The sequence below is a fragment of the Phalacrocorax carbo genome, chromosome 12 (genome assembly GCF_963921805.1).
Source record: "Phalacrocorax carbo chromosome 12, bPhaCar2.1, whole genome shotgun sequence".
NCBI lineage: Eukaryota > Metazoa > Chordata > Aves > Suliformes > Phalacrocoracidae > Phalacrocorax > Phalacrocorax carbo.
In genome coordinates, this window is record NC_087524.1 from 15,398,239 (window position 1) to 15,422,782 (window position 24,544).

Below are 24,544 nucleotides of genomic sequence, written 5' to 3' on the forward strand. Positions count from 1 at the left end.
TAAGAAGACACTCAGAACTCTGCTTCACAGTGATACACTTGCTAGTATTGAATCAAGCTTCCCTTGTGCAAAGGGAAATCACTTCAGGCTGTTGTGAGCTCTTCAGAGTCCACAGCCTGCCTACAGTTTCTATAGCTGCCTTGCTTTGTTTACATCAAATACTACTGAGGTCAAAGCTTGGCAAGGTTAGCAGTGTTAAGCTCACATTTATACCAGTTATAAATACAGAAAATCTAGATAAGGAAGCATTACCCTACCTTTAATGCCTGTTCCTTAAAGAATTGCAGAGCATAAGCAAATATCTCAAGTGCTTTGACTTTTTTGCCATTTGCAGCTGTCAGGTCCGTCTCCATGGTAAGATTCTACATGAAAGAAAATAACTGGAAGTTATTAAGAGGAAAAGGTAAACATGAAATTAATTCCCTGAGGAAAGGGAATTCTTTATCCACCTGGCTAGGAAAAAGTGACAAAATTGTTCTGAGAGGATCTAACTCATCATGCTCCAGGAAATTCAAGTGACATTTGCTGCTTATTTTAGACTTTATTTTTAAATGCCTATCACATCTACAAATAACTGCAGGCAGAGAGAGAAATATGGACTAAATACTAAATAATTGCAACAAATGTATTTGTAATTAATTACAACAAAGCAGCATATGCAAGACATTTAATCCAAGTTAAGAGTTAAAAGCGTAGATTTTTGGCTTCCCAACAACACACAAAACCAGAAAACACCTCAATACAGAAAGTACTGGCCAAGTCCCAAAGCTCTAGAATGGCTTGGTTTAAAGACAAAAATATAATCAGTAGGAGTAACATCAAATTAACAGCATGATTTGCACTTGCAGTTTTGACAACGAACTCTGGGTAAATGTGCTCCTCTGCACTACAGTTCAGTATGGCTCTTATATTCTACTGCTGCTTTCTGAGCAAATTTATAGAACAAACCGACCTCACAGAGACTCCCTAGACAGCTATGAATTTCACCCAGGAAAACTAGGACATGAAGACCTAACAAAGCAGATACTGAACTTCTAAGATCGAGAAAGAAGGCTGGCGAAATACACTCGCCAAATGGAGGGAGAAGCAAAATGAAACATACTGTTAACTCAGAAGTTTACTTTATTTACTCTCTAAACTTAGAAATAGAGCTGCTTCACATCTAGTTCACAATCTTTAGGCAACATCTAGCACTATCCACAGGAAGATGATCTGAGCAGCAAATGCACGATTATCCTAGAGAGCTGGTTATTACTTACACCAGTGGTATGTAGCTTCATCTTGAACTTTTCAAAATACAACCAGTGCTTTGATTCAGTGGGATCCAGGTCATGGTAGAAATCTCTTGCTGCATAACCAAAGCTATGAAACTTTCTCTCCGGTGTTAGAAGGATAGTAGTTGGTGTCTTCTGACTGGATACGCCTGGATCTCCTCCTTCCCATCGTCTGTCCAACAAATGAAACAGCTTCGGTAAGTGATACTAATGTTTAGAGCAGCAGAAAAAATAGTGTATCATGAGAAAAGAATCTGGTGGCAGATTGCACAGACTGCTTTCCCCTCCAAAGACACTAATTTTGATCCTTATAATACCAAAACCAAGTGCTTTTACTCACATCCAAGAAAAAAGGACTGTAATTTTAATTTCAACAAGTCAATAAATTTTGCAGTTAGTTGTATATTTTTAAAGGACATAATGATACTGTCTTTGATAAAAATACAGGTTCCTTGAAGCAAGCCACTCACAATTAACAAGGAAACAGTATTACACTTACATTTTCAAACTAAACATACATGTGTAATAAATATTGTAAGGAAAAAAAAATCAAGTAGTTATCCAAGAACACTACAAATGAAAACTCAAATCCTCAAAATGGCCTACCCAACTGCCAATCAAACTTCATGCATGCTTACTTGTATGGGATATTTTCCCCCATTTTGAACTAGGGACCTGTTCAAGTCAGCTGAACACCACTGCAGAGGAGTCAATTAAAGCCCTGTTTCTGTCAGAGAAATCTCTCTGAAGTAAGACAAGCCAGTTCAAGCAACACCTCTTCGTGTACCTAATTTCCTGGACACCTGAAACTCTGAAGACGTGTCTGTGGGTGTTGAACTCTGTGTTGCACTCTCTGCTCACATGAAGTTGATGGATTTTTTGTATTAAATGCCCAAAATGCTGTAAAAATTTTAGTCTGTCAGAAATAAAACAGACTCCCCCAGCCCCCAAGTATCGTATAGGCACCGCTCCCTCACCACCATCCATTGAAATAATGAATAAAACTAACCCATCTTATCAAGATTGTGAAGGTATTTTCAAGGATGCCCAAGAAGCACAAAAGTATTAAGGCGAAAGCAACACGAGGCTCCTTTCACAGAACAGATAAGGAAATAAGTAAGAACATTGAATATGGGAACAACCACTAAATGCAGCAGAAACTGGGGAGACACGGGGGCCCACAAGGTAAGGCAGTAGAAAGTTGTACCACAGAGACAACTGTGAGCATTCTTGTCTTCTCCTCACTTTTCCATCAAAAAAAAAGCAGAATGGAAGAAGATGAAACTCACGTTACTGTTTGCCCTCATGCCAAATACATGTGCTTTCAGCATGGGAAACACACACTAAGCAGACAACATTGTCTTAAAAACGCGTCAGTGGAAAATCTGCTTTGTGCTGTCAGACGTGATCATAATGCAGCTCAAACAGGAGGCAACTGCATTCATTATTTAACCACATGTTGATTGTTTTTTTCTAAAGATAGCAAAACACACTTCCATAATATACTACTGCCAAAGTCCTCGTTCTGAAGCACAAAAAGATTGCCTTGTTCTGTGGTACTTGTTCATGTGACACAGGAAGATTATGCAGTAGGAAAGTCTTTTCCATTTCACTCTCAGAAGCAGTTGGGCCAATTGAAAATTAATTAGCCTCCAGACTGAGGCAGATAACTGACGTTCTGAATTTCAATCTAAGGGGTTAATTCTTGGCAAAACAACATGGAACAGGATCTTCTAAAGCGCTGGGAACCCTTCAGACCATTCCACTAAATCAAAAAGAGCAAAATCTGCCCCTTCTCGCACCAGCAGCAGTGATGGCAGGAAATCACCATGTCTATGAATTTACTTCAGTAGAGAGGGCAATACCACTGCTCTGAAAGCAGAAAAAGTATTATGAGAAGTGGATTGATTTCCACTTTCATCCACTCGGAAAAAGCTTTCCTAAATCTCCCTAGCCCAGCTGCTCAGCCCCTAAGCTGTCATCAGCTGGCAAGGGCTCTGCTCCATGTCGTTTCTTCTAACCTGCTGCTAAAAACATACTTGGTCAACTCCAGAGTCTTTGAGTAGGTGTTACGGCAAACACATGGCTCCAGTGTGAAGAAGCTGGGATCCCACAGCCCGTGAACAGAAAATTGCACCAGAACGTTAAATCCCACACACCCGCTGCGAGCAGAGAGGAGACAGACTGGTATCGTTTTCACTTGGAATCATTAATGATTCATTCTGAGTCACCGGTGGGAAAGTCTATAAATAGGATGTGGCTAATAATAATTGTTCTTTATTTTTCATTATGGCTAGGCACATTTTCTCTTTCCGGAATAAGTACACTTAAGGCACAGTTTAAACAAAGACAAATCGATGCTCAGTGGTGCGGGCTGAAATTTTCGAAGCCACCTGGAGAATTGGATGTTTGTTTCCTGATGAGTTTCCGATGGAAACTAGACATGGTAATCGTTCAGCAAGTTCTGAAGTTCTCAGCCTGCTTTACTGTTCAATCACAGAAAGTGCAATTAGGAAACAGAAGGGGAAGTCCTACTTTACCATTTGCAATCAGAGCTTTAAAAATATTCCTGTGTGACATCTTTTCTAGAGAGCTGCAGCTGCAGACAAAGGCATGTGCATGGTAACTCCTGACTGGGACCCTTTCTCAGGAGGAACCCTAGTCTCACCAGTTAGTGGAGGCTTCTAGTCAATGGGGCTAGGATTTCAACACCTTCATTTGCAGTTTTCTTTTATGATCCCAATACAGGCAAAATGATGGTAATAATGCTCTTGGGGGGAAAAAATTGAGATGCCTGTTAAGAGCACGGCCTAACACAAGCCAGCAGTACTCTCCAAATGGTAATGTTAGGTATACGGTTGGACCTGATGATCCAACTAGTAAGGGTTGACAGATGTGAAGTATTACCTAAAAATCGATAAAACAGTAACTAATGTTATGCAATCAAGATAGTCATTCATCGATCATCTAGAAACACACGCCCAACTCCAAACACAGGCTTTAGCTTACTGAAGTGAAGGAGGCTACTCATCAATTTAAAGCTAGGTATACGCTTAAAGAACTTAGTTAGGTCATTGCTTATGAATTCAGTTGGGGTTTTGGGAGGGTTTTTTTTTGGTGAGGGTTTTTTGGTTTTATTTGGGGGGGCAGGGAGGTGGGGGGGGGGGTTGGGGAAGGGGATGTTGTGGGGTTTTTTGTTTGCTTTTTTGTTTAAGTACTGGGCACCATAGCAAAAAAACACACACAGTCAAAAACATGACTTTGTCTAGTAACTACACAACTAGAATCACAACTTTGCTGACGCTACACTCAGACTTGGTACTAAAGCCCTGTGTGTTCACTCTTTTCTGAAGTAGGACCTTCTAAATAAACACATCTTACCCTTCACTGAGACATTTACAGAAAAGCAGCTTTGTTAAAAGGCAGTCAGAACTCTAAATGTCTGGAAAGGATCAACACTAAAGAGGGAAGGTGGAAAAAATGTTAGGAAGCAAAAAGAACCATGCATCATTGCTCTGCTGTATTTTAATGTAAACATTCGTGAGTGCAGGCGGGAAGTTACATTTACTCTGCTGAAATATTTGTAAATTATCCTACATGTAAGCCCTCCTATACACAGATTTTGAACTTCTTAATACCGTCTCAGCTACCTAAGCCTTATTTTGATATATATATAATTCTTTATGAGTTCATGCATATTTATGTATAAATATATATATAATATACATTATTTCATAATTCAGCTTCAGCTATATCTTTGCCAAAATCCTCCCCTGCCAGCAATTTTATTTTTTTTTTTTGGTGGTGGTGGGAAATCATTCTTGGTATTAAAATATTTACCATTGTTTGAAATACTTGTTGGAAACCTGAATACTTCTCCCCCCCAAAATGTGTTCCTCCCTTCTCACTGGAAATTGATCAATTCATTTCATTTCTTTCCGCCTCAGGATCTCATACAATATCTACACAGGTCTGAAATCACAATCATGCTACCATTATTGCATACAGAACAGAATATGGCGTTCTGAAGCGTAAGTAGTAAAATAGGATTTAAGATTTGGAACATACTCTCAGCTGGCCACTTCGCACCTAGATTTCAGTGTCTCAGTGATCTACAGCAGGAAGTCTAGTACCCTGGAAGGAGAATATAGTCTGTAATTTACTGCAGCATGGTGTGAACCCAAGGGCAAAATCAAGTCCTAAGGTAAAATTTTGACTCTTAAGGCCCAGGCTTAAGGGCTGGACTCCTAAAGGGCTTAAAGGACATCCCTAAAACCAGTAAGGATTTCACACAGTAAAATCTCCAAAGAGATTGTAAGAACAGCACGGTATATAGGATTTAGGCTTCTTCAGGTACAGCTTCAGAGATGTCTTCCCTCATTTCATCCAACTTCTTTAAGAAATTTAATTATTTGCTGTCAAAAGAGAACAGGAATTAATAAACATGGGTTCTGATTCTACAACCCTGTAACCTGTCTGAGACAACAACACATGGCATGTCCTTTGACTTCTAGCCTCACGCAGCTTCCTGCGTTGTTTGCTGAACAATAGATAGGTGGGATGCAGAAAAGGCCTTGAAGCATTACCCGTCCATACTGAAAATGGTGGGTGTCTTTGTAACTGGATGGCCTAATACCATTCCAGAATTTGCATCTGTATTAGGTCTCTGAAATACTTTGCAACCATATATAAACCAGCTATGCAGACTGACTGCACAGTCAATACTGTCTACTGAGATTTAGAGAGCTGCATTCAGCTAGCATCTTTGAATAGAAGAATTACAGTATATCACACTGCACTACAGCAAGTTAGTCTTTTTGCCCTTTTGTTCTCAGTATTACAGTGCTATAAACAGTACATTACCTATTGCTATACCAGCAGCTTTGTTTAGAAGAACTTCTACAGCTAAGCTTTTCATACATAGCTTATTTACATGTGAAATTAGCTGTATCTTGGTCTTGTAACAATACAGTAATATTAAAGACACTTCAATAAGAATTGTATAGGTTTTTAGTTGTAAAAGAACAAACTTCAGAAAAAATAAAAACCACTATAAATACGGTTTGTAGGGCAATCCTTTCATGTATCTGCCATAACAGATTTTGCATTTGTCATTGCATAATATTTATATGCATAGATTTATATTGTGTTGATTTAATCAAGAAATAAAAAATAAAACCCCCTAGATGATAGCATCTAAAATCCTTCCCTTATACATGTATAATACAGAACAGATTTCACATCAAACTTTAATTTTCACATTCATGCCTTTTGGTTGCTTATTTCCCAGTATCCCTGGGTCTTTATCAGAGATCTGATTATATATATATAAAATATATATATAACATATATTTATTTATACATAAATATGCATGAAATCAGCCAAATAAACTACCAGTTTCTGGGTGCAAGTAACTAAGTGTACAACTGTATACAAGCATGATTCCAGGGGACGGGCAGTTCCTGGGAAATGCCATGAACCTTAATAAATGTGTAGTTTCTCTCAATCTCAGAGATAAGGGCATCCTGACTTAATTATTATCACTGTTCCCTGAATAATTCAAAATACTCACTGATCCCTTCTTTTACCCACGTCATCTTGTAAACTCAGCAAAATAACAGTGAAAGGATGTGTTCACATTGATTATTAAAGCAGATTAGAATAAAATAATATGCAAAAAAAGACTATAACCATGAGAAAGGTGTACACTTTGGAAACACTAGACAAATCTAGACGCTTCAAGCTCCTGTAGAAAATATCTAGAGCTACTGCAGACAATCCACGTTATCACGATCAAAAAATAAATGCTGCATTGCAGCCCTTACCTCATTACATGAATACATTCTGGTTCCTTGGTGAAGCTGTAGGCGTAGCCACTGGATGTTGTGCCAAAATCAATAGCCACAACAACAAGAAATAACTGTTCTACAGCATCATCTGCATCAGAGTCCTTCTGTTAAATAGCAGAAGCAAAATAGACAGAGTCACTGATTAGAATAATTGTAACCTGTCTTACCTTTCAGTGTTTCTGCTCTCTGAGACATGCATATCTCTTCAGTGGAAATAAGGATTTCCCTAAAGCTGCATTTCTGACCAAAGTTGATACCAGAAAGCCGCACATTCCAATGGAAGTAGGAATTCAATATACAACTCAGTGTATTTGCTGGACCCTTTTATACCTAACCTTCTGAATCAAGAGTTTCCTTCATACTAATTTCTTGGAACAGTTATTATCTTGTATCATTAAAACTTATGGCTAAACATGATGTTATTTGGGCTGGGTTTTCTGTTTTGTTTTGGTTTTTTCTTAAATTGATCAACTGAAGAACATGTTTCTATCCATCAATGTAGTATATTTGGGACTTATTTGGTCATTTTAGGAGTTACCTATGTCATAACCTTGAACATGACATACTACTACCACTCAAAACTAGTGGAGACAGAACAACCCAAAACATAGCGACAAGCTTTATATCCCATGGTAATTCATACACAGAATCATATAGGTTGGGAAAGACCTTTAAGATCATAGAGTCCAACCATAAACCTAACACTGCCAGTCTACCACTAAACCATGTCCTGAAGCACCACATCCAAATGTCATTTAAATACCTCCAGGGATGGTATCCACACCTTCCCGGGGCAGCCTGTTCCAATCCCTGACAACACTTTCAGTGAAGTAATATTTCCTAATATCCAGTCTAAAACAATTTACTTATAAAGATTTTACATTACACTTATTTTGTAAACACTATATGCATTCTTTCCTCCTGCCTGTGCTAAAATGTGGAAACTGTTCAGCTGCTTATAGTGAATTTGAATCCTTCTCCCTGCCTCACGTATCTTACGTAACTCCTTTATCTCCATGCCTGCTACTTCCAGCACCTTTCTATTGCAACCCTACATTTTCCAAGATCGTCCCATAGGTATGCTATTTAAAATGGAGAAGAGAGAGTAACAAGGTTTGGTCTCAACTAATGAAACACTTGTTTGGATTTTCCTAATAAATCTTTTCAACTACAGCAATAGGTTATGTCTTCCTCAAAGAGTTTAAGGAGCAAATCTAACTGAAAGATGATATAAATTCATCAGTATGACAGCAGTAAAAGGGGGAATTTCTATACTATATGGAGAAGGAAGGGAATAAAAGCAAAAATTTACAAGAGAACACTCTGGAAATCCTGAGGAGGGATGTTATACCACTCTGAACCTGATTCAAAGAGCTAAAGGAAGAAATCTGACAAGGGTATCAATGTGTTCTGAACATGATCCCTTGCAGTATCAAGAAATACACTGTGCATATGCTGTGTTACAGATGATGCAGATGATCTTAAACACAGATGGGACTTAGTTTTAATGGGAGTTTGTCAACAAAATGAACACGATGTATAAGAAATTAAAACACACTACCTTTATGGGACATTTGCTTTCTTCTAAAAACTTAGAGAAGTGGCTATTTTCCTTAAGAAACTAAAACAGTTCTATTCTGAGATTCTCTATACATATATGTTGGACAAGATTCTTTTCTCTGAGAATTCAGATTTTACTGTTGAATATCATGTATATCCTTTTTTTTCTGAACAGAATGAAACTTTTCAGGGGCTGCCTAAATAAATCAGTGATAAAGACAGGGAACCCTGAGGATCAAGAAGCCCCTGCCTTTGGTATAAAAACATGCAGGAGCAAATCCATCAGCTCAGCAAGACAGAAAAAAAAGCAAAACTGGGACCCCAAAGAAATGAATGAGAGCTCTGTCACCAACTCCAGTGTGACCAAGATTTCACTTAAGACTATGGATAACAAGAACAATCATGATATGAGGAAATGACAACTTTCTAAAGACACTACATGCCACCAAACAGGCAGGAGAAAGTAATGTCAACATGCAGTGTGTTAAGAGTACATTTCTTACCACGATATGTGATGGAGACAGTGGAGTTATTCCAGGGTCTCCCAAACTTTTGGCTGGCGATGAGTAAGCAGATGTGGAAACTGCATCTGAAAGGAAACAAAAATTCTTCAGTGTCAGCAAGCAGAATGAGTAGGATAGGACAGTTGCTTTTCATACTGCTACATTATCTTCTTCTTGTAACAAATCTGCTAAAAAAAGAAAGCAAATTCCACAGCTGCCAAGTAAAATATATTTTTTTTCCCTTACAACATGCTAAGACAAACAACTGCAGTTTTGGTTTTAATTTTTTTTTCTGAACTTAATGACTAACTTCCATTCTTTTGCCTATTACGTTACCATGTATAATCTTAAAAGTCTTCCTAAATATATTCAGAAGTCACCGTTGATACAAATAGCTTGAACTATATACACTGACATTAATGGCCTAAGATTTAAATATGTGAATGCAGAAACTAAACACAAGTTGTGAGATCAAAAAAGACAGACCCCTTTTAACAGAAAAAGAGGAGTTGATAACAATTTGGCTACGCAGTAAGAGCAAGTTGCAATTATTCCATCATGAACCTTTATTCTGAAACTTTCCCAATACTGTCTCTGTTTTTATTCTTCAGTACACTCTGCACTGAAACATCTTGCAGCTGTTAATATTACTGCAGGACAGAAACCAGCTGGGAAAAATGAAAGTATTATTAACACATCATCAAAGGAATATTTTCACCCTGCACACAATACTGAAATTTCATTTAAAGAAACATACCAAATGAGTTACAAATACTGTAATACACTATTTCTGTTTTTTCTTCTGATATTTACCACATTAATGATAGAAAAGGAAATGGCTTATTAAAATTATTAAGCACTGATGACTCAGATGGATTTATATATAATATATTCTCTTATGAAAACTGCAATTGTTTATCAAGACGAAATGTAGAAAAGGTGCCCTACACCCTGTGCATGCTCATAGCTCCTCTGTCCCCAGATTTAAGCCTTGAGTTTGCTGAATTCTCTTCTGTAGAATACAAGCTAATTAGATGTAATGCAGAATTATTTAATAAGTCTCTAAAGATTAACAACATCTAAAATCTAATAATAGATATTAGATAATACATTTTAACTTATTTTTATCACCTACTTAGGTGTATCACACAATAAAATGCATATTTATGTATAGTGTGCAATTCCTAGATATAACTGATAAGTCAGAGCATTATTCTAAGATGACACAAGAGCTGCTCTCCAAGAAAGGACCTCAGAACTACTTAATGAAGAATCCTGTTGTTCCTGGTAATCAGGTAGGTGTCATTTCCCTGGGAAGATGCAAAAACTCTGCAGTAGGCAACTATGGGATAATCTGACCACGGGGGAATCTTCCTCCAAATCTTAATATTGCTCTAGTAACAATGCTTATTTCTGTTCAGGCTGATCTTCAGAAGTATTTGCAGAAGCAAAATATTCACATTTCCTTCACAAGTTCTTCAAGAATTTATTGTATTATTCCTCTTGTGGTAAAGTACAAAAAGCCACAGGCCACACGTGGCAAGCACAGAATCTGCCTCAGTTCATAAAGATATAGTTAGATCAGGGACCACTACCAGCCTCAGATGCTGTTATCAGCCTCTTCTGTGCAATTTCTTCCTCTTTTCAAAACAGATTAATTTTTGTACCATCAACATGGCATTTTTTGTAGAATTGAAGAACAATATTTCAGCACAGGGGAAAAAAGGAATTAGTAACAGAACGGGTTCCTTGCATCCTGCTGTCATTCCTGACTGGACCAGAAGCAGTACTTCCTGAGCAGACCAGGACCTTGCAATACTGACTCAACATCTTTGGAAGCTGGTACATATCCCCCACGAAGGATGCTGGCTTTGGAGCCTAAAAATGTAGGCATCAAATCACTATCTATGTGTTTTCAGCTTTTCTCTTCGTTACTAATTCTCTTCATTACCTGTTTCAGCACTCGTGTTTCAGCAACCTGTTTTCCAGCCTGTCTCCAGTTATCAGACTGGGTGTACTTTGAGAAGTTATTTATAGCTCTATATGCAACTCAGAAAATCCCATGTGACAGCATACACATTTTTTTGTCTCTCAGAGAGCAGCGATTAAATAACCAGTGCAATATTCATATTCATCCAATGAAACTGTGCTAACTTGGGTGGTGTTCTATCAATAATTTATTCAACCCAATTAATTTGTGATAATCCAGAGGTATAGAGTGTATACAAGTACACGCACTGTACCAACAATTACAAAAATATTTTCTAACAAATAAACAACATTAAACAGAGATGGGAGGTCTGCCTTAGCCACCTGTAGAAAATATCACTTAAAACAGAAAACAGACTTCGATATTTTCATCAAAATAAATAGTCCATTTCAATTTCAGAATTCTCTTGAAAACTGAGGCATAAAAGCTTGACTTGTGGAAGGTCTAACTTTTTCTAGTTCTCATCAACTGCTCAAATCTGCTGGATGGTTAAGCTCTTGGTGATTTATCAGTATTTTTTGACCAGAGGAACAAAATCCTTTGAAACCCATGACCATTCTGCACTGTATTCACCACTGCTCCTGCAAATACCCAGCTAAACAAAATAATTCTACAGTGAGTCCTACATGCCACCAGCCCAGAGTGTTGTTGGATCAAGAGAGGAAAATCACAGAAGACAATGTTACAACATCTAAAGTAGCAAACTAAAATTTTAACCGACACATTCTGTTACAGTGACTGTAGAGCTGCTATCGCGTTGGCACGAGCAGCAGTTGCACTGCAGTGCAACTCATTTCATGAGACTAATCATGTGCAATAATTCGGGCATCCATAATTGTTATATTGTAAATCAGCTGTTAAGAGAGGTCCCAACATTACCAGAGAGTTTGCAAAGTTAATAAATGAATGAGTGTAGTTCAGAATACCGGGAAGTTAAAAAGTCATTTATCGGAGCGGTTGGCATTTGCAGAAAATGGCTTGCAAGCCAGTCACCCTGGATTTAATGCCAAGAGTTCTTCTAACAAGTAGTGAAATAGTTGTTAAAACTAAATGAAATTAGGAAATTTGTAACATTATACTATCTAACCCATCTGAAAGGTGTTGAAATATACTTGTCCATGTGGGAGTTTTCATATTTTGTTGAGTTAGCGTTTGCTTGGGGAACACATGCATTTTTTTGTGTGCATGTGTAAAAATGCACAATTTTTAGACCTGTGTTCCAAAGGGTGTTAAATACATGGATATTCTAGGATTCTAGGATATTTTAAAATCTCTTCTTTCTAAAGGACTGTGATTGGTTGATCTTAAATAGAAAAAAAAAAAAAAGCCTCTGTTTCAAGCCAGAGAATGGCTAATGGTTGCAAGGAACCCAACTTGCAATCATGCAACAACCAAAAAAAAAAAAAAATAGGAAAAGATGCCTAGCCTTTGTAAATTCCTCTTCTTAACAATTTAAAAAGATGTCCTGGGTAGTATCATGGTATTTGGAACAGTTCTTAGGAGTGGGATGACTTTTTAAGGCTTCTGTAACGAAAAAGCACAAGTAGTGTCCCACATAGCTCAAGTTCCAGCTTTATCTCCCATGTTTACTGAGGATCACTATCTGTGTCAAACTACAGACTATGAAAAAAACATATCGCTAAACAGCAGGCTTTAAATAAACATTTGATTCTTGACAACTTGCATGCCAAAATAAATGGAGGAATCTGATTTAGAATCTGAATTATAGTAAGTCTTCGAACACACCAATATTTTAAAAACTTCTGATACAAACTTCTTGAATAAAAATCCTTTCATTTACTCTGTACACTGATGCCTATAATCATTAACTTGAAATATGACTTTGTATATCAGGGGTTTTGACAGTTAACTAAGTCTGTATAGAATGAATTTGACCACACCATTACAATTTCTGACCTGAGTGCTGACACAAGCATTTGTCAAAGAACACCTAGTGCATTTTCAAGGTGACCAAAAGAAAAGGGAAAATAGAGAAGACTCTCTTTTTCAGCATTTTTTTTTCTTCTTTTTTACATTGAAAGGTTGTTTGCAAACTCCCAAACAATTACAGACTGGTGAAATTATGAGATCAGCACATACTGTATTAATAATGAATCATGTCCATTATCATATTAGCTGCAATTGCTGGTTTAGCAGATCTAATCTGAATTTTTTCTTTTCATCTAAACACATGCAAGGGTTTATTTTCTGCGGTTTCCTGCAATAGCTAATCAGTTTACATTTTTCTGTTTTTTCACTAAATGATCAGCCATGTTCTAGATTTCCAAGTTCGCTGATGACAAAATGCAACAAAGGATTAACCTTTAAGTGTCACAGAATACAGAGTAAAAGCAAAGTCCACAGCATTTCTAAGAACTTAGCTGATGTAGTGTGAACATTTCACTAATAGCACGCTCAGCTGAATCTGATTTTGTAAGAGATCTAGAGAGCAGGACCAAGCTAATTTTTTATTTAGAAAGATCAGTTAATGGAAGCTGATCTCCTCTGTAAGACTATCAGTCTGTTCTGAATAGTTGGGAGCCCCTGTCACACATTCCTACTCAGGACCAGACAAATGACTTCTAGTAAACCACTGAAAGTATCAGACACGGACCACTACAGTCCCAGATGATCAGTTTTAAGACAGCAGGCTTAAACCTGCTTAAGAAAGACTACTGCTAAACCTTGCAGTTGTAAGTCACTGAGGCAGTAGGTACTAAAACAAACATTTTTTTTCAGCAGCTACACAAAATCTTCACTTTCCTATTAAAATCAGCTTTTATTAAATATCTGAACCTTATATAATTCAGCTACCACGCATCAGCAAAATTTTCTGCTTCACATGAGGGAAATCGTTCATTTCAACAGCAAAGTGGCATGCCATAGCAGTGGATTCTCTACTAACAGAAGGTTCCCTGTAATCCACGTAGCACAGACAACAGATAAGCTAAAGTTTTTGCAAGCATACATTGTCCCTAAGGAAGAATCAAAGAAGACAAGTAAACGCAGGAATTCAGGAAGCAGGATATGCTGCTCAACAGCATAAAGCACAGGTATGCAGTCAGATCAGGGAAGGGGGAAAATTCCTGAGTATGTCTCATGTCACCACTTTAGCCTTTGGAAAAGAAACAACTTAAATAAAAAGAAAGAAGAAGAAACTAGGTATCAAGCCGAAAGTCTGCCATCAGAAACCCTGTTGTGGACCTTCTCAGGCACCTTCTGCAGTACTTTAGAGTCATGCTTACAAAAGAAGGATTGGCCGGGAGAGAAGTGCACTCTACAAACCTTGGCAGGCCTCACTTCCAAGTGATGGTGAAAGGGACTCATCACGGCCTGTAACTCTTACAGCTGTTTTGCAAACCAGAAAATAGGCAGCATCACTGTGAAATCACCTCTCTGTAGGAACACGCCTGAACACTACTGTGCATGTTATATGCCAATCAACATATCTTAAGTTAATTTGTATTTCTATCCTGCCAGAGTGGCCACAAGCCCAACACTTGCTAATGAAACTCTTCTCATGATTTGCTGAATCAACAATAGGATCAATACCGTTCCCTATTCCAGATCATACTTCTAGCATTTTAAGAAGTGCTTTCATAACAAGTCATTGTTTTCACTATATAATGTACAATGCAATGAATTCCATTCATTGTGCAGATCTGAGCCTCTGGCTGAGCTCAAGGACCCACTGGGAAGACGTGGATAGCACACCCTTCTCCAGGCTCTCCCAAACTCCCATCTGTGCATGCCTGCAGTACACCATCCTGCCTCAAGAGGAAAGCTGCAATAACACTTTTTGATTTGTGTAACGCATACCCGCTGTTCGTATGCCAACTCTGTTCAACCTCTCGGTTATTTGTAGGCTGATGAACCAGATGCACAGGGTAAGTCAGGATGCGCTAGACCTACTAAAAATGCCACTATTGCAGCCAATCTTTATGTACTAAGCAAAATATGGGTATAGGGTAACCATCAGGCAATAAAAGAATGGAACTAAAAACATTATTTTTCATTCAAAACATTGTATATCATTTTGAGCATCAATAATAATTTTGCTGCGAGCAAAGCTTGCTAATGGTGTTTGCACAACAGGAAAGGAGGGGTTTACCATATTGCTATTAGCTGGCAACTGCTGCACTGATGAAGAAAACCTTATTCAGCTTTTCCTATTGCTGAGATTTTGCTTCGCATTAAGCACAAAATGTCACAGCTTCCAAATGTAACATGACAACCTAGAGCATTTTACTGCAAATACAAAGATGCCCTTTGAAAATAATTCTAGAACAACAAAAAAAAAAAGAGAGAGAAGGAAATAAAAAAACCAGCACTTAAAATATTCTTATGCACAATGAAAAGATCCCATATTTCATATCAGAAGTAAGAACTCTCTGTTTCCACTGAAATAAATGACACCACTGCTATTACCATCAATGGAATCAGAGGTCTTTGTTTTAAAATGCCAGTAGGCATCCAGCTGGTTTGTGGAAGACTGCAATACACTTCCCTTCTATGAATACAGCCATAGCTAATCTCTGACACAAATCCAAGTTTCCCGATACCCTTTCATAATAACTGGTCACCCAAAGAGCTGGTATTCATCACACTGATACTGGTTAGGGCACAGTGATTTCCTAAGTCAAAAATTTGTCAATTCTTTGGATAAAATTCTAAAAATAAGACACATTCTTCATTAAAATTTTGACCTTTTTCATTTACGCTTTTACTTTGCCTCCCATCATGATTACAGTTTGACTGGAGGAATTACTTTTCCGCTATGTTATCAAGCTTTCTAAGATAATTTAAGTTTTTATTGTTAAGACTATCAAAAAACAACCCCAGATTCATCCCATCACTCACTGTGGATAATATTCATTTTCCTGCACCTCACCAGCAAAAGGAAACCAAAAGACACCATCTTTTTTCTGTAAACTTAAGATGAAAGAAACACACAAGAACTTGCAATAACCTTCTGAAAATGCCACATGGGTTATGCTCACTTCTCCTCTTTTTGACAGGACATTGGCTAAACTATTTTACCTAGATATGATCCGACCTTGCTAATGCTTAGTAAGCTGGACTAAAACAGAGCCATCACACACCAGTGCACACTTCACAACTGGGTCTGTAAAGCCTCAGACAGGTCCTTACCAATAGTTAAGTCTGACCATAAAGCTGCCCTAAACTCAAACCCATTCACCATCTACACTGTAAATCCAGCTCCACCTTGAATGACCAGAGAGCTTTCCAGCTTCTGTGATCAGTCAGCTCCCTCTTCCTTCCCAGCCCTGACATGGTTCCCACTTGCTCAGGACCTGCTCACTCCCCAGAGCCTGGGGTTTGGGGAGCTCACCAGCAGCACCTTCCAGTGACTGCTCTCTTCCCAAATTCCAGCTCTTCCACACCCATGCACTACTGCCAGGAGAGAACAATCTGATCCTGGTTTACAGGTCGGAGAGGGCAGGCTGCATGTTGTGATAAAGGTGGGTTACCAACAGATTTTGCAGCTCAAAGTGGTAGAAGAAAACTCTCCAGGATCTTTCCAAATACTGCACGGACATAGTTCGGTAATAGATACCTTTAATATGCACTAACATTCTCTTCCTTCAACAAGCTCTCCTATGAACTTGCTTCCTTCATGCTTCCTTGCACTATTTGCCTCTGCACAAGCACTGTTTTCCTGTATCTCTCATCACCTCCCTTGTTGCTTCCAAACAGAAAGACGTAAGGAACAGAAAACAAAACACAGATGTACAGAACCTCAGTTCTGTGAAAAGATACTTTCCTAGAAAAGGTTTACTCTGGCTTCTCCTTCATCATCACATCTGTCATCATCCACCTCATCTACTTGGTTCACTGCAAGGTTGTCAGGAATGGCACTAATAAGATTATGCTCTAATTCCCAGGACCACACTCATAAAACAGAACATTTGTGATGCTAATAATTTCTTTGGGAAAAACATCACTTACCAGCTGAGGGTGGGCTGGTTGGTTGGGTTTTCTTTTTAAAAAGCAAGATCAAAATATTACAGAGTTATAAAAATCCCTATTTTCTGCAAGTTCCTTAAGAACCATCTCAGTACACAATTGTATCCTGAAAACACTGCAATCCTATATTTACTTTTCAAGATCAAGCTATTCAAAGGAATATTATTCAAAGACTGAATAAGAATTGTTCAGCTTTTCCAGACCATGTGTCCAGCCCACAGGAATAAGGACACTTTTGGAGGTACTTGTCTACTTAGAAGGCAAAAAGGTTATTTAGTTATCAAGCATTCCTAGATTCATGAAGTATCTTGCAGTGCATCAAGCCAGATGAATGCTGTGACTCCTTTTCCTTAAAACATGAATTGGGATAAACACTTGAAAATGTTTGTATTCTTCATTTTGACAATCTTCAGGAATGCCAAACATGATTCACACATTTGTAGTCTTGACAAGAGAAAACAAACCTCTCTCCCTCTCCTGATCAAAAAAACCCAGAGAAAGAGGTACACAGGGTAAAAAGAATAGCCGAACTAGAATAACTATTACTTCTCATAGCAGTCAGCATGAGTGATGCTATATATAAAACCCTTGATATTTTTTCAGGGCTATTAAACATTATTTTGTTCAAAGATGGGAAGATAAGAGAATGTTAGTTGTTGCAAAACTGCAAAAATTGGTATCACATTTGACAATTCATTAGCAAAGTTACCTGAATCCATAGCCTATGGCTATTGATTTAGCTTCTAAGTGACACTCTATAGCTAAATCAGAAGTTTGTATTTCTTTATCCTTTTTATTTTACAATCTTGGAAAAAAGATCAGCTTTCAGGCTTAAAGGAAGAATACCTTATGAGGAGAGAAGCCATGGACAGAAGAAAGTACATGTTTAGGATCTGTAAAGGAGATCACAAAATCATGCAATCGCCAACCAAAATCCACTTCCAGAGGTTTTTATACTATCACCCATCAGGCTCACATTCAAATGCCATGACTACGTGTACACATCACACCTAGATCAACACTGGCCAGCCAGGTAACCAACTGGAAAGTTACACAGTCACGGCAACAAGCAGATGGTATGGCCTGCAAAGGAGTTCCTATGGCTAAAATCATAACAGGAGAATGGCTGAGTAAGCAAGAGAGCTACTACAAAAGGTTGATTTTCCAATGCAGCAGTTCCATAATGACAATCCTGAAAGCTTTTGTAAACGGCATGCCCTGCTGTTCTGATTACAGCATGTGCTCTACTAAGGTATCCATGGAAACTTGAGAAAGAGATGTTAAATTTGTTGGATCTGTTTGGCACCAGGGAATGGGGCTAGTTCCCAGTCAGCCTAGTATAACCACAGGTATTTTGATCTTTAAGCGTGGAGAAAGCATCAAGAGTCCTCAACCAATGATGAAATCCACAACACCGAATTGTCACAGGAATGCATTTCCCAAGCAATGACTTGGAGATGGCAGTGACATATTAAAGAAACTGTGATTTTAATGTTATCTCTCAATAGAAAAAAAACCAGCCCAATCACTGTAACGAGGAGAGAGACACTCAAATACCCACTCTTCAGACCTCACAGGGAACAGGGAAAAAGAAAGTGTGAACACAAACACACAGAGCCTTGCGTGGGAAGGCTGCGTGGGACAGGTGGACATGGAGCACTCAGGACTGTAAGACCCATAGGGAAAATCTGCTTCAACCCCTGAGGGTGGTCCTGAAAAACGCTAAGAACATAAGATGTATCCAGGAACGGACAAATCAAAGCAGTGTTTCCAGATTATTCCCCATGGGAGTAGGAAGTAGCATAAGGAGAATGATTTGCCTTTGCCTCTTTCCCAAGCAAACCAGTGCAGGCTGGGTGAGCTCTGGTAATAGAGTTTTTCTTCATGGAGAGTAAGTGAATAAAGTCCCTCAAATGACATGAAATTGCTACTATTAAAATCCATTCACATACACACTTATTTCTGGACTCCAAATTATGAGAATTACTAGAAATATTTCTCAATATTCTTCAGAAACTGCATCTGCAGAGCACAGTCTGAGGGTGTGACTCAGGCACTGGGGAATTACTGACAGAAGAAACAACAGATATAAGAAAAACCCTCTCCAAGTCTCCTGTTCTCGTAAATTAAGATGCCCTTAGAACTGATCTGTGTGCCCAGAGCCCTGCAAATCAATCACGATAGAGCTACCGATTTGGGCCAGCAAGCACCAAATGACTCTCGCACACGAGCAGATCACAGCAGCGCGCTGATGACGGGGCACATCACTGCAGTTCATAAAGCTGCTCTCTGATGTCCTTGACACACCCTGATGCAGTCCTGAGTAAGGACATTTAGTCAAGTCCTTAGTAAAGAACAAAGGCTTTCTAGCCTGAACGCTGAGGACCATATTCTGAGTATTTTAGTTTATTTATTTGCTTACTTTATTAGAACTGACCACATTTTCCTTTTTATTTATATGAAAACCTTTCTCAAATCCCTCGGAGACAGACTTTGAAGGAATTTCCTGTTTAATACCCATTACTTACACAGTTCACTGCTGCCATCCTAATTTTAAAACACTGCAAACTGACTGCTTTAGTAGTAGTTATGGCAAAATTTAAAACTTGCATTTGTTTAAATGCACAGCACTATGTTTCTTAACAGCACAGCATATGAGCCACAGTTCACATTTGGAGTAATGAGAGCTACGGAATGTTCTTTTTAAGACCAAAAATGTGCCTGGTCACTGAGAGGAGGCAGTTTCCATTTAATGACCGAGGAGCCAAGACATTTGTCAAGGTGAAGAAGATGAAGCCTGCAGGTATGTCACAGGAATTTCAGATCCCTGAAGTTAATGCTTGGCAGCAGCAATTCCCTCAGCGCAACACCAACATCTGTGACCTTACATCACCAAACAGCTGCACACTCTTCAGTAAAACATCTGTGAAGCGAACGTACCGCTTACAGGCACAACCGATGGACTTCAGAGCTCATTCCCAAAACGGATTCCAAATCCCCCTGGTTTCTCTCTCTTTCACCATTGGGGAAATACAGCCAAACATGCCTGCAGGATAGCAATGCAACCTGGATTTTCACCCACTTCTGGGTTTTTTTTTTCTGTTTTCAACTAGCAAAGCTGTTTAATAGAAAAGTGACAAGTGCCACACAGAAGCTGAATAAGCAAGCAACTGAAGTCATTTATGGATAGACAAAATACTCCAAATATTTCACTCAGCTGCATATGGACAATGTCAACATTTACTTTACTTAAAAAAAAATAAATAAAAGGAATATATCCAAACTCCCAAAAAAGGCTATGTTACCTCATATCTAATTAAAGTCATGACTGTTCTTGTTCTCCTGCTTGCATGTAGCATCATTTTAGTCTATTGTTTTTTATTCCTTTCACGTTTTCCCTCATCATTTACTGAGAGCCAGCACAGCTTTCTTAAATACCCAAAAAAGACAAGCTGCTCCTTCACAATACCTACAGACTGAAACAGCAACAGAGAGAAGTTTCTAAAACCATAAATGGTGCGCTCTTTGAAGTCAGGCACTTGTGAAATCCCACTTGACACATCGTCAAAAGGCAGAACCAATTCAGGTACAGAAAATGGAGGTGATGGGATCCTTTGGATGTTATTGTTTTAAAATAAAAAGTATATTTTTAAGGTTTTTTTTAAGAAAGGAATGGTTGTTTGATGCAATTACAGATAGAATAAGTGAAATCACAGTAGAGGACAGCAAAAGGGGAACTAATCACCCAGAACAACTTAGAAGAATAAGGAACTAAAAATTTTAAAATAGTTGACAGGAACCTGTAGCTTTAAAAGAAAAAAAGAATGAAAAAATCCAGACTTAATTGCAACAGCAGATATGGCATCCAGAAGGGGACACAAAAATTGCAACAGCATTCCCATGAAAATGGGAGAAGTTGGCCATGGCAGGTCAAAGCAACTCAACAGGAAAAAAAAAAAAAAAAGGAAAAAAAAAAGCATTTGGCAGAAAAGAGCACAAGATGAGACACCAGCCAACTCGCATATAACCCCAACCACCAGTGACAGGGTCAGAAAGCAAAACAGATCCTACATCTTGACATTTATACGCAGGGAGAGGGTCTTTTGTATCTGAGGCAACATTCTGGGCTTCCTGCACAGAACTGGCCTCGCGAAGGCTGCTCTAACTTGAGCCAACATCCAAGGCTGCAGCAGCCTGCCCCGGCTCCTGGTGGAGCTGTTTGAGAGGCATCCTGGTCACACCCTCTACGCTAGGATGAAGCTCCTGTATGCCGTACATGCACCAGCTAAATCAGCCTCTGGACAGAACAGACCTCTTGGGGCCTCACTACAGACGACTGCAGCTTTGGGGAACTTTGCAGGTACAGAGCAGGGCTGCTCTGCTGAACACCAACTGCTGTCCCAGTGGGAATGAACTAAATATTCAGACCGAAAGCTTTACACCGTTACAGTACCATAAAGGAAAACTTGTCGGCTGAATCGGCATCACCCAATTACGAGCCAATGGCTTTAAAAATGCCAAAATAATTAGAAGATTTACATGCAACAGCTCCTGGGTATGAACAATTTAATCCAGGCTCATACTAACCAAGCTGCAGATACCGCAATGCTGTGCTAGCTGAAGCTATAAAAATGATTGGCACGCACTGCATACAACACTTGGCTATTTTACATATGGGCATTTCTTTTACGCATTGTAGTATGCTGCACTAAGTGACTGCAGCTTCAATACTGTCAATACTAAAACACTCACTAAATCACATTTTATCCCTGAAGCCTTTTTTTCTCTGACAGCTTCAGCATTCCAGTGTGTGGAAAAGAACATAAAGATTTCTGGCATAACAAATCACAGTCTTCTGTCTTCTAATAAAATCCCTCCTGCATAGATTCTCCCTATATCACAAGTTACTTAATTTCAGCACTGCAGTGCACTAACCTAGGAACTTTGCAGAATACAAAACACATGATACCCTGTCATCTAAAAGACAAATGACTATCAGTCTGTTCTTACCTTTGTCAGCTGCATACTAGAAAATTGTTACAGGTTGCTTCAAACCAAACAGACATTAGAGACTTTATTTAGGAATCACTGAGAGAACATGGGGTGGGGGGGGGAACAGGGACAACACAACGACAGGGACGGGGAGTCAGGGAGGGAATCCAATAGAGCAGGTCATTTTGAAGATTCCTCTAGTTTCTAAGTATGGTTTTCTGGGGTTTTAAAAACAGATATTTTATGACTCTCTTATTCCACTTGCACAGCAATTAAGCTATTTCATTCCAAATATTCCCCAAATCCCATTACGATCTGTATAAGCTCAACCTTTTAAGTCTCCCCATAAATGAGTGCCAGCACTTTAGGCTCAACATCACAGTTTCCTCAAATCTTTGCAGCATTCAGTGAAGAAGAAGGGATGGAGAGATCAAGTTAAATCAGGCTGAGTCTGCATTTCCCTTAGGGTTATTCACCCGTATCATTTGTATCCTAGGAACCCTTTTCCCTCCCCCAGTTCCCTTCCCACAGAAGGACAGACCAGCCCTGTCCTGCAAAGGTTGTGTTATTTTCATCAGCCTCAGCGTAGTCACAAACGGACCGAAACCACAGAATCCTTATTTCAGGCAAAACGAGATTCGGACCGGCCTCAGCTCGCATGTCAAGTTTGCAAAGTTAGAGATCCGCAGACACGTTAACGTGGTAAAACGGAACCACTCGGCTTTTATCCCACCCCTGTGCCTCGTCGGGAGCTCTCTGGTCCCCGACGCAGCGCCAGGATGCTGAGGCTGGCCTCTCATCCCAGCCAGCGCTGTCTCCCAGGTCTTTCTTTTCCAGCGCATCAGGCTACTCGCTAGAAAGGGCGCCTTCCTTCCTTTCACCACCAGCCCCTGCTTTCCAGCCCCCCCCGCAGGGAGGGATGCCGCCGTATTGTTTTCCACCTGGATCCCCCCCCCCCAACGCCGCTGCACCGGCGGCCCCCGGGGACGGTGCGCGATGGGCCGCGGCAGCTCCGCGGAGCCGAGCTCCACAGCGAGACGCCCCCCCGCCCCTGCCTCCCGGTGGGGACACCCTCCCGGTGGGGACACCCCCAAGCCGCGCCCGCACCCCACCGGGGCAGCGAGGGCGGGGTGGCGGCCCTGCCCCACACCGCGCCGCGGCCGCCCGGCGTGCGCGGACCCAGCCGGGGCCGGCAGAGCCGCCGGGACATTGTCCGCCGCCTTCCCGCCTCCCCCTCCTCCGGACGGGGCTCCGGCTCCAGACCGTCTCCCCGATTAGCCGGGGTAAGCGCCCGGGCTGCGCCGCGCCGCGCCCGCAGCGCTCCCGCATTGCGGCGGGGGCCCGGCGGGAGCGGGGCGGCGGAGCGGAGCGGGGCCGCTCCCCTTACCTGCAGCACCGCTCTCCGTCTCCGACATGGCCCGGCCGCCCGCCGCCGCCCCGCGGCTCTCCGCCACGCCACGCCGCTCCGCACCGCGCTCACTGCGCCCGCCGATGCCTGGGCCGGCGGCGGGGCTGCGCGGCGCTGCCCACTCAGGGGAGGCTCCGCTCCTTCCTCCCGTCCCCACCCCGCTGCGCCTTCCTGCGGGCGGCCAAAGGCAGGGCTCCGCGCCCGGCCCGGCGGCGGGGCTGCGCCGCCCCTCCCCGCCCGCTCCCCGCAGCCGCACAAGGGACCCGGGGCTGCGGCTCGGGGGCGCTCGGCGGGGCAGCCCGGCCCAACCCAGACCCAGATGCGGATTTCACGGCAACTGGAGCAGAAAAAACCCTCCCGGTGGCAGCTATCAGAAGAGCACCCCCTCCGTGGCCGAAATAGCACCCTGCCTCAATCGTGGGCGCTAGGAAAGGGGTCTGGAGGCCTGCGGGAGACGGGGCGATGCTGTTTGTTCACAAAGGTTACGTTGGTTGTTCACCTTCAGGTTGTATGGGCTGTGTTCAGCCAGCCTGAACGGTCAGAAATCATTAACGGGTCCCCCAAAATCATGAATTACAGGGTAACCTTTACAGCATGGGATTTTTTTTATTTGCCTTTGGGGTGAACTCTCCCTTGTGGTTCTGCAGTGCCAGCAGGGCCAGAATCTCTTTTTTATTTCCCAGTGAGTTTTAGCTAATTAACTTGTCTCTGTGACCTGGGAGAGAGACACCCCTATTGTCACTTAACCCATGATCAAGCTTTAAAAGAGTTTTCTAAACTAAGTAAGAAGCCATTACAAATTTGAGAATAAAAATATGTCTGGTATCCTCCCATGAACAATCTCGGAGCTAGAGAAAATGTTTTCCTGTTTTCCTCCCATGCTTCATGGTCTAATTCTCCTTTACTTTCCAGCCGTGGTGGCCATTCACATTTTGAAAGCACTGCCAGCAGTTCACGTGGAATAAATCAGGGTGATTAA

General features: G+C 40.6%; 1 protein-coding gene across 2 annotated transcripts in view; it reads right to left on the reverse strand.

Annotated features, from left to right (window-relative positions):
• The window catches only part of HSPA12A (heat shock protein family A (Hsp70) member 12A), a 59,394-nt gene extending 35,612 nt beyond the window's left edge, over nucleotides 1-23,782 (reverse strand). For both annotated transcript variants that reach the window (XM_064464233.1, XM_064464232.1), the window contains exons 1-5: nucleotides 23,545-23,782; nucleotides 9,188-9,273; nucleotides 7,101-7,228; nucleotides 1,260-1,446; nucleotides 258-362 (exon numbers count right to left, since the gene is read on the reverse strand). In XM_064464233.1, coding sequence (XP_064320303.1) covers nucleotides 258-362; nucleotides 1,260-1,446; nucleotides 7,101-7,228; nucleotides 9,188-9,273; nucleotides 23,545-23,572 — 534 coding nt within the window. In that variant the 5' untranslated portion in view covers nucleotides 23,573-23,782. The remainder of the gene's footprint in view (nucleotides 1-257; nucleotides 363-1,259; nucleotides 1,447-7,100; nucleotides 7,229-9,187; nucleotides 9,274-23,544) is intronic.
• Nucleotides 23,783-24,544: the final 762 nt, after the last annotated feature.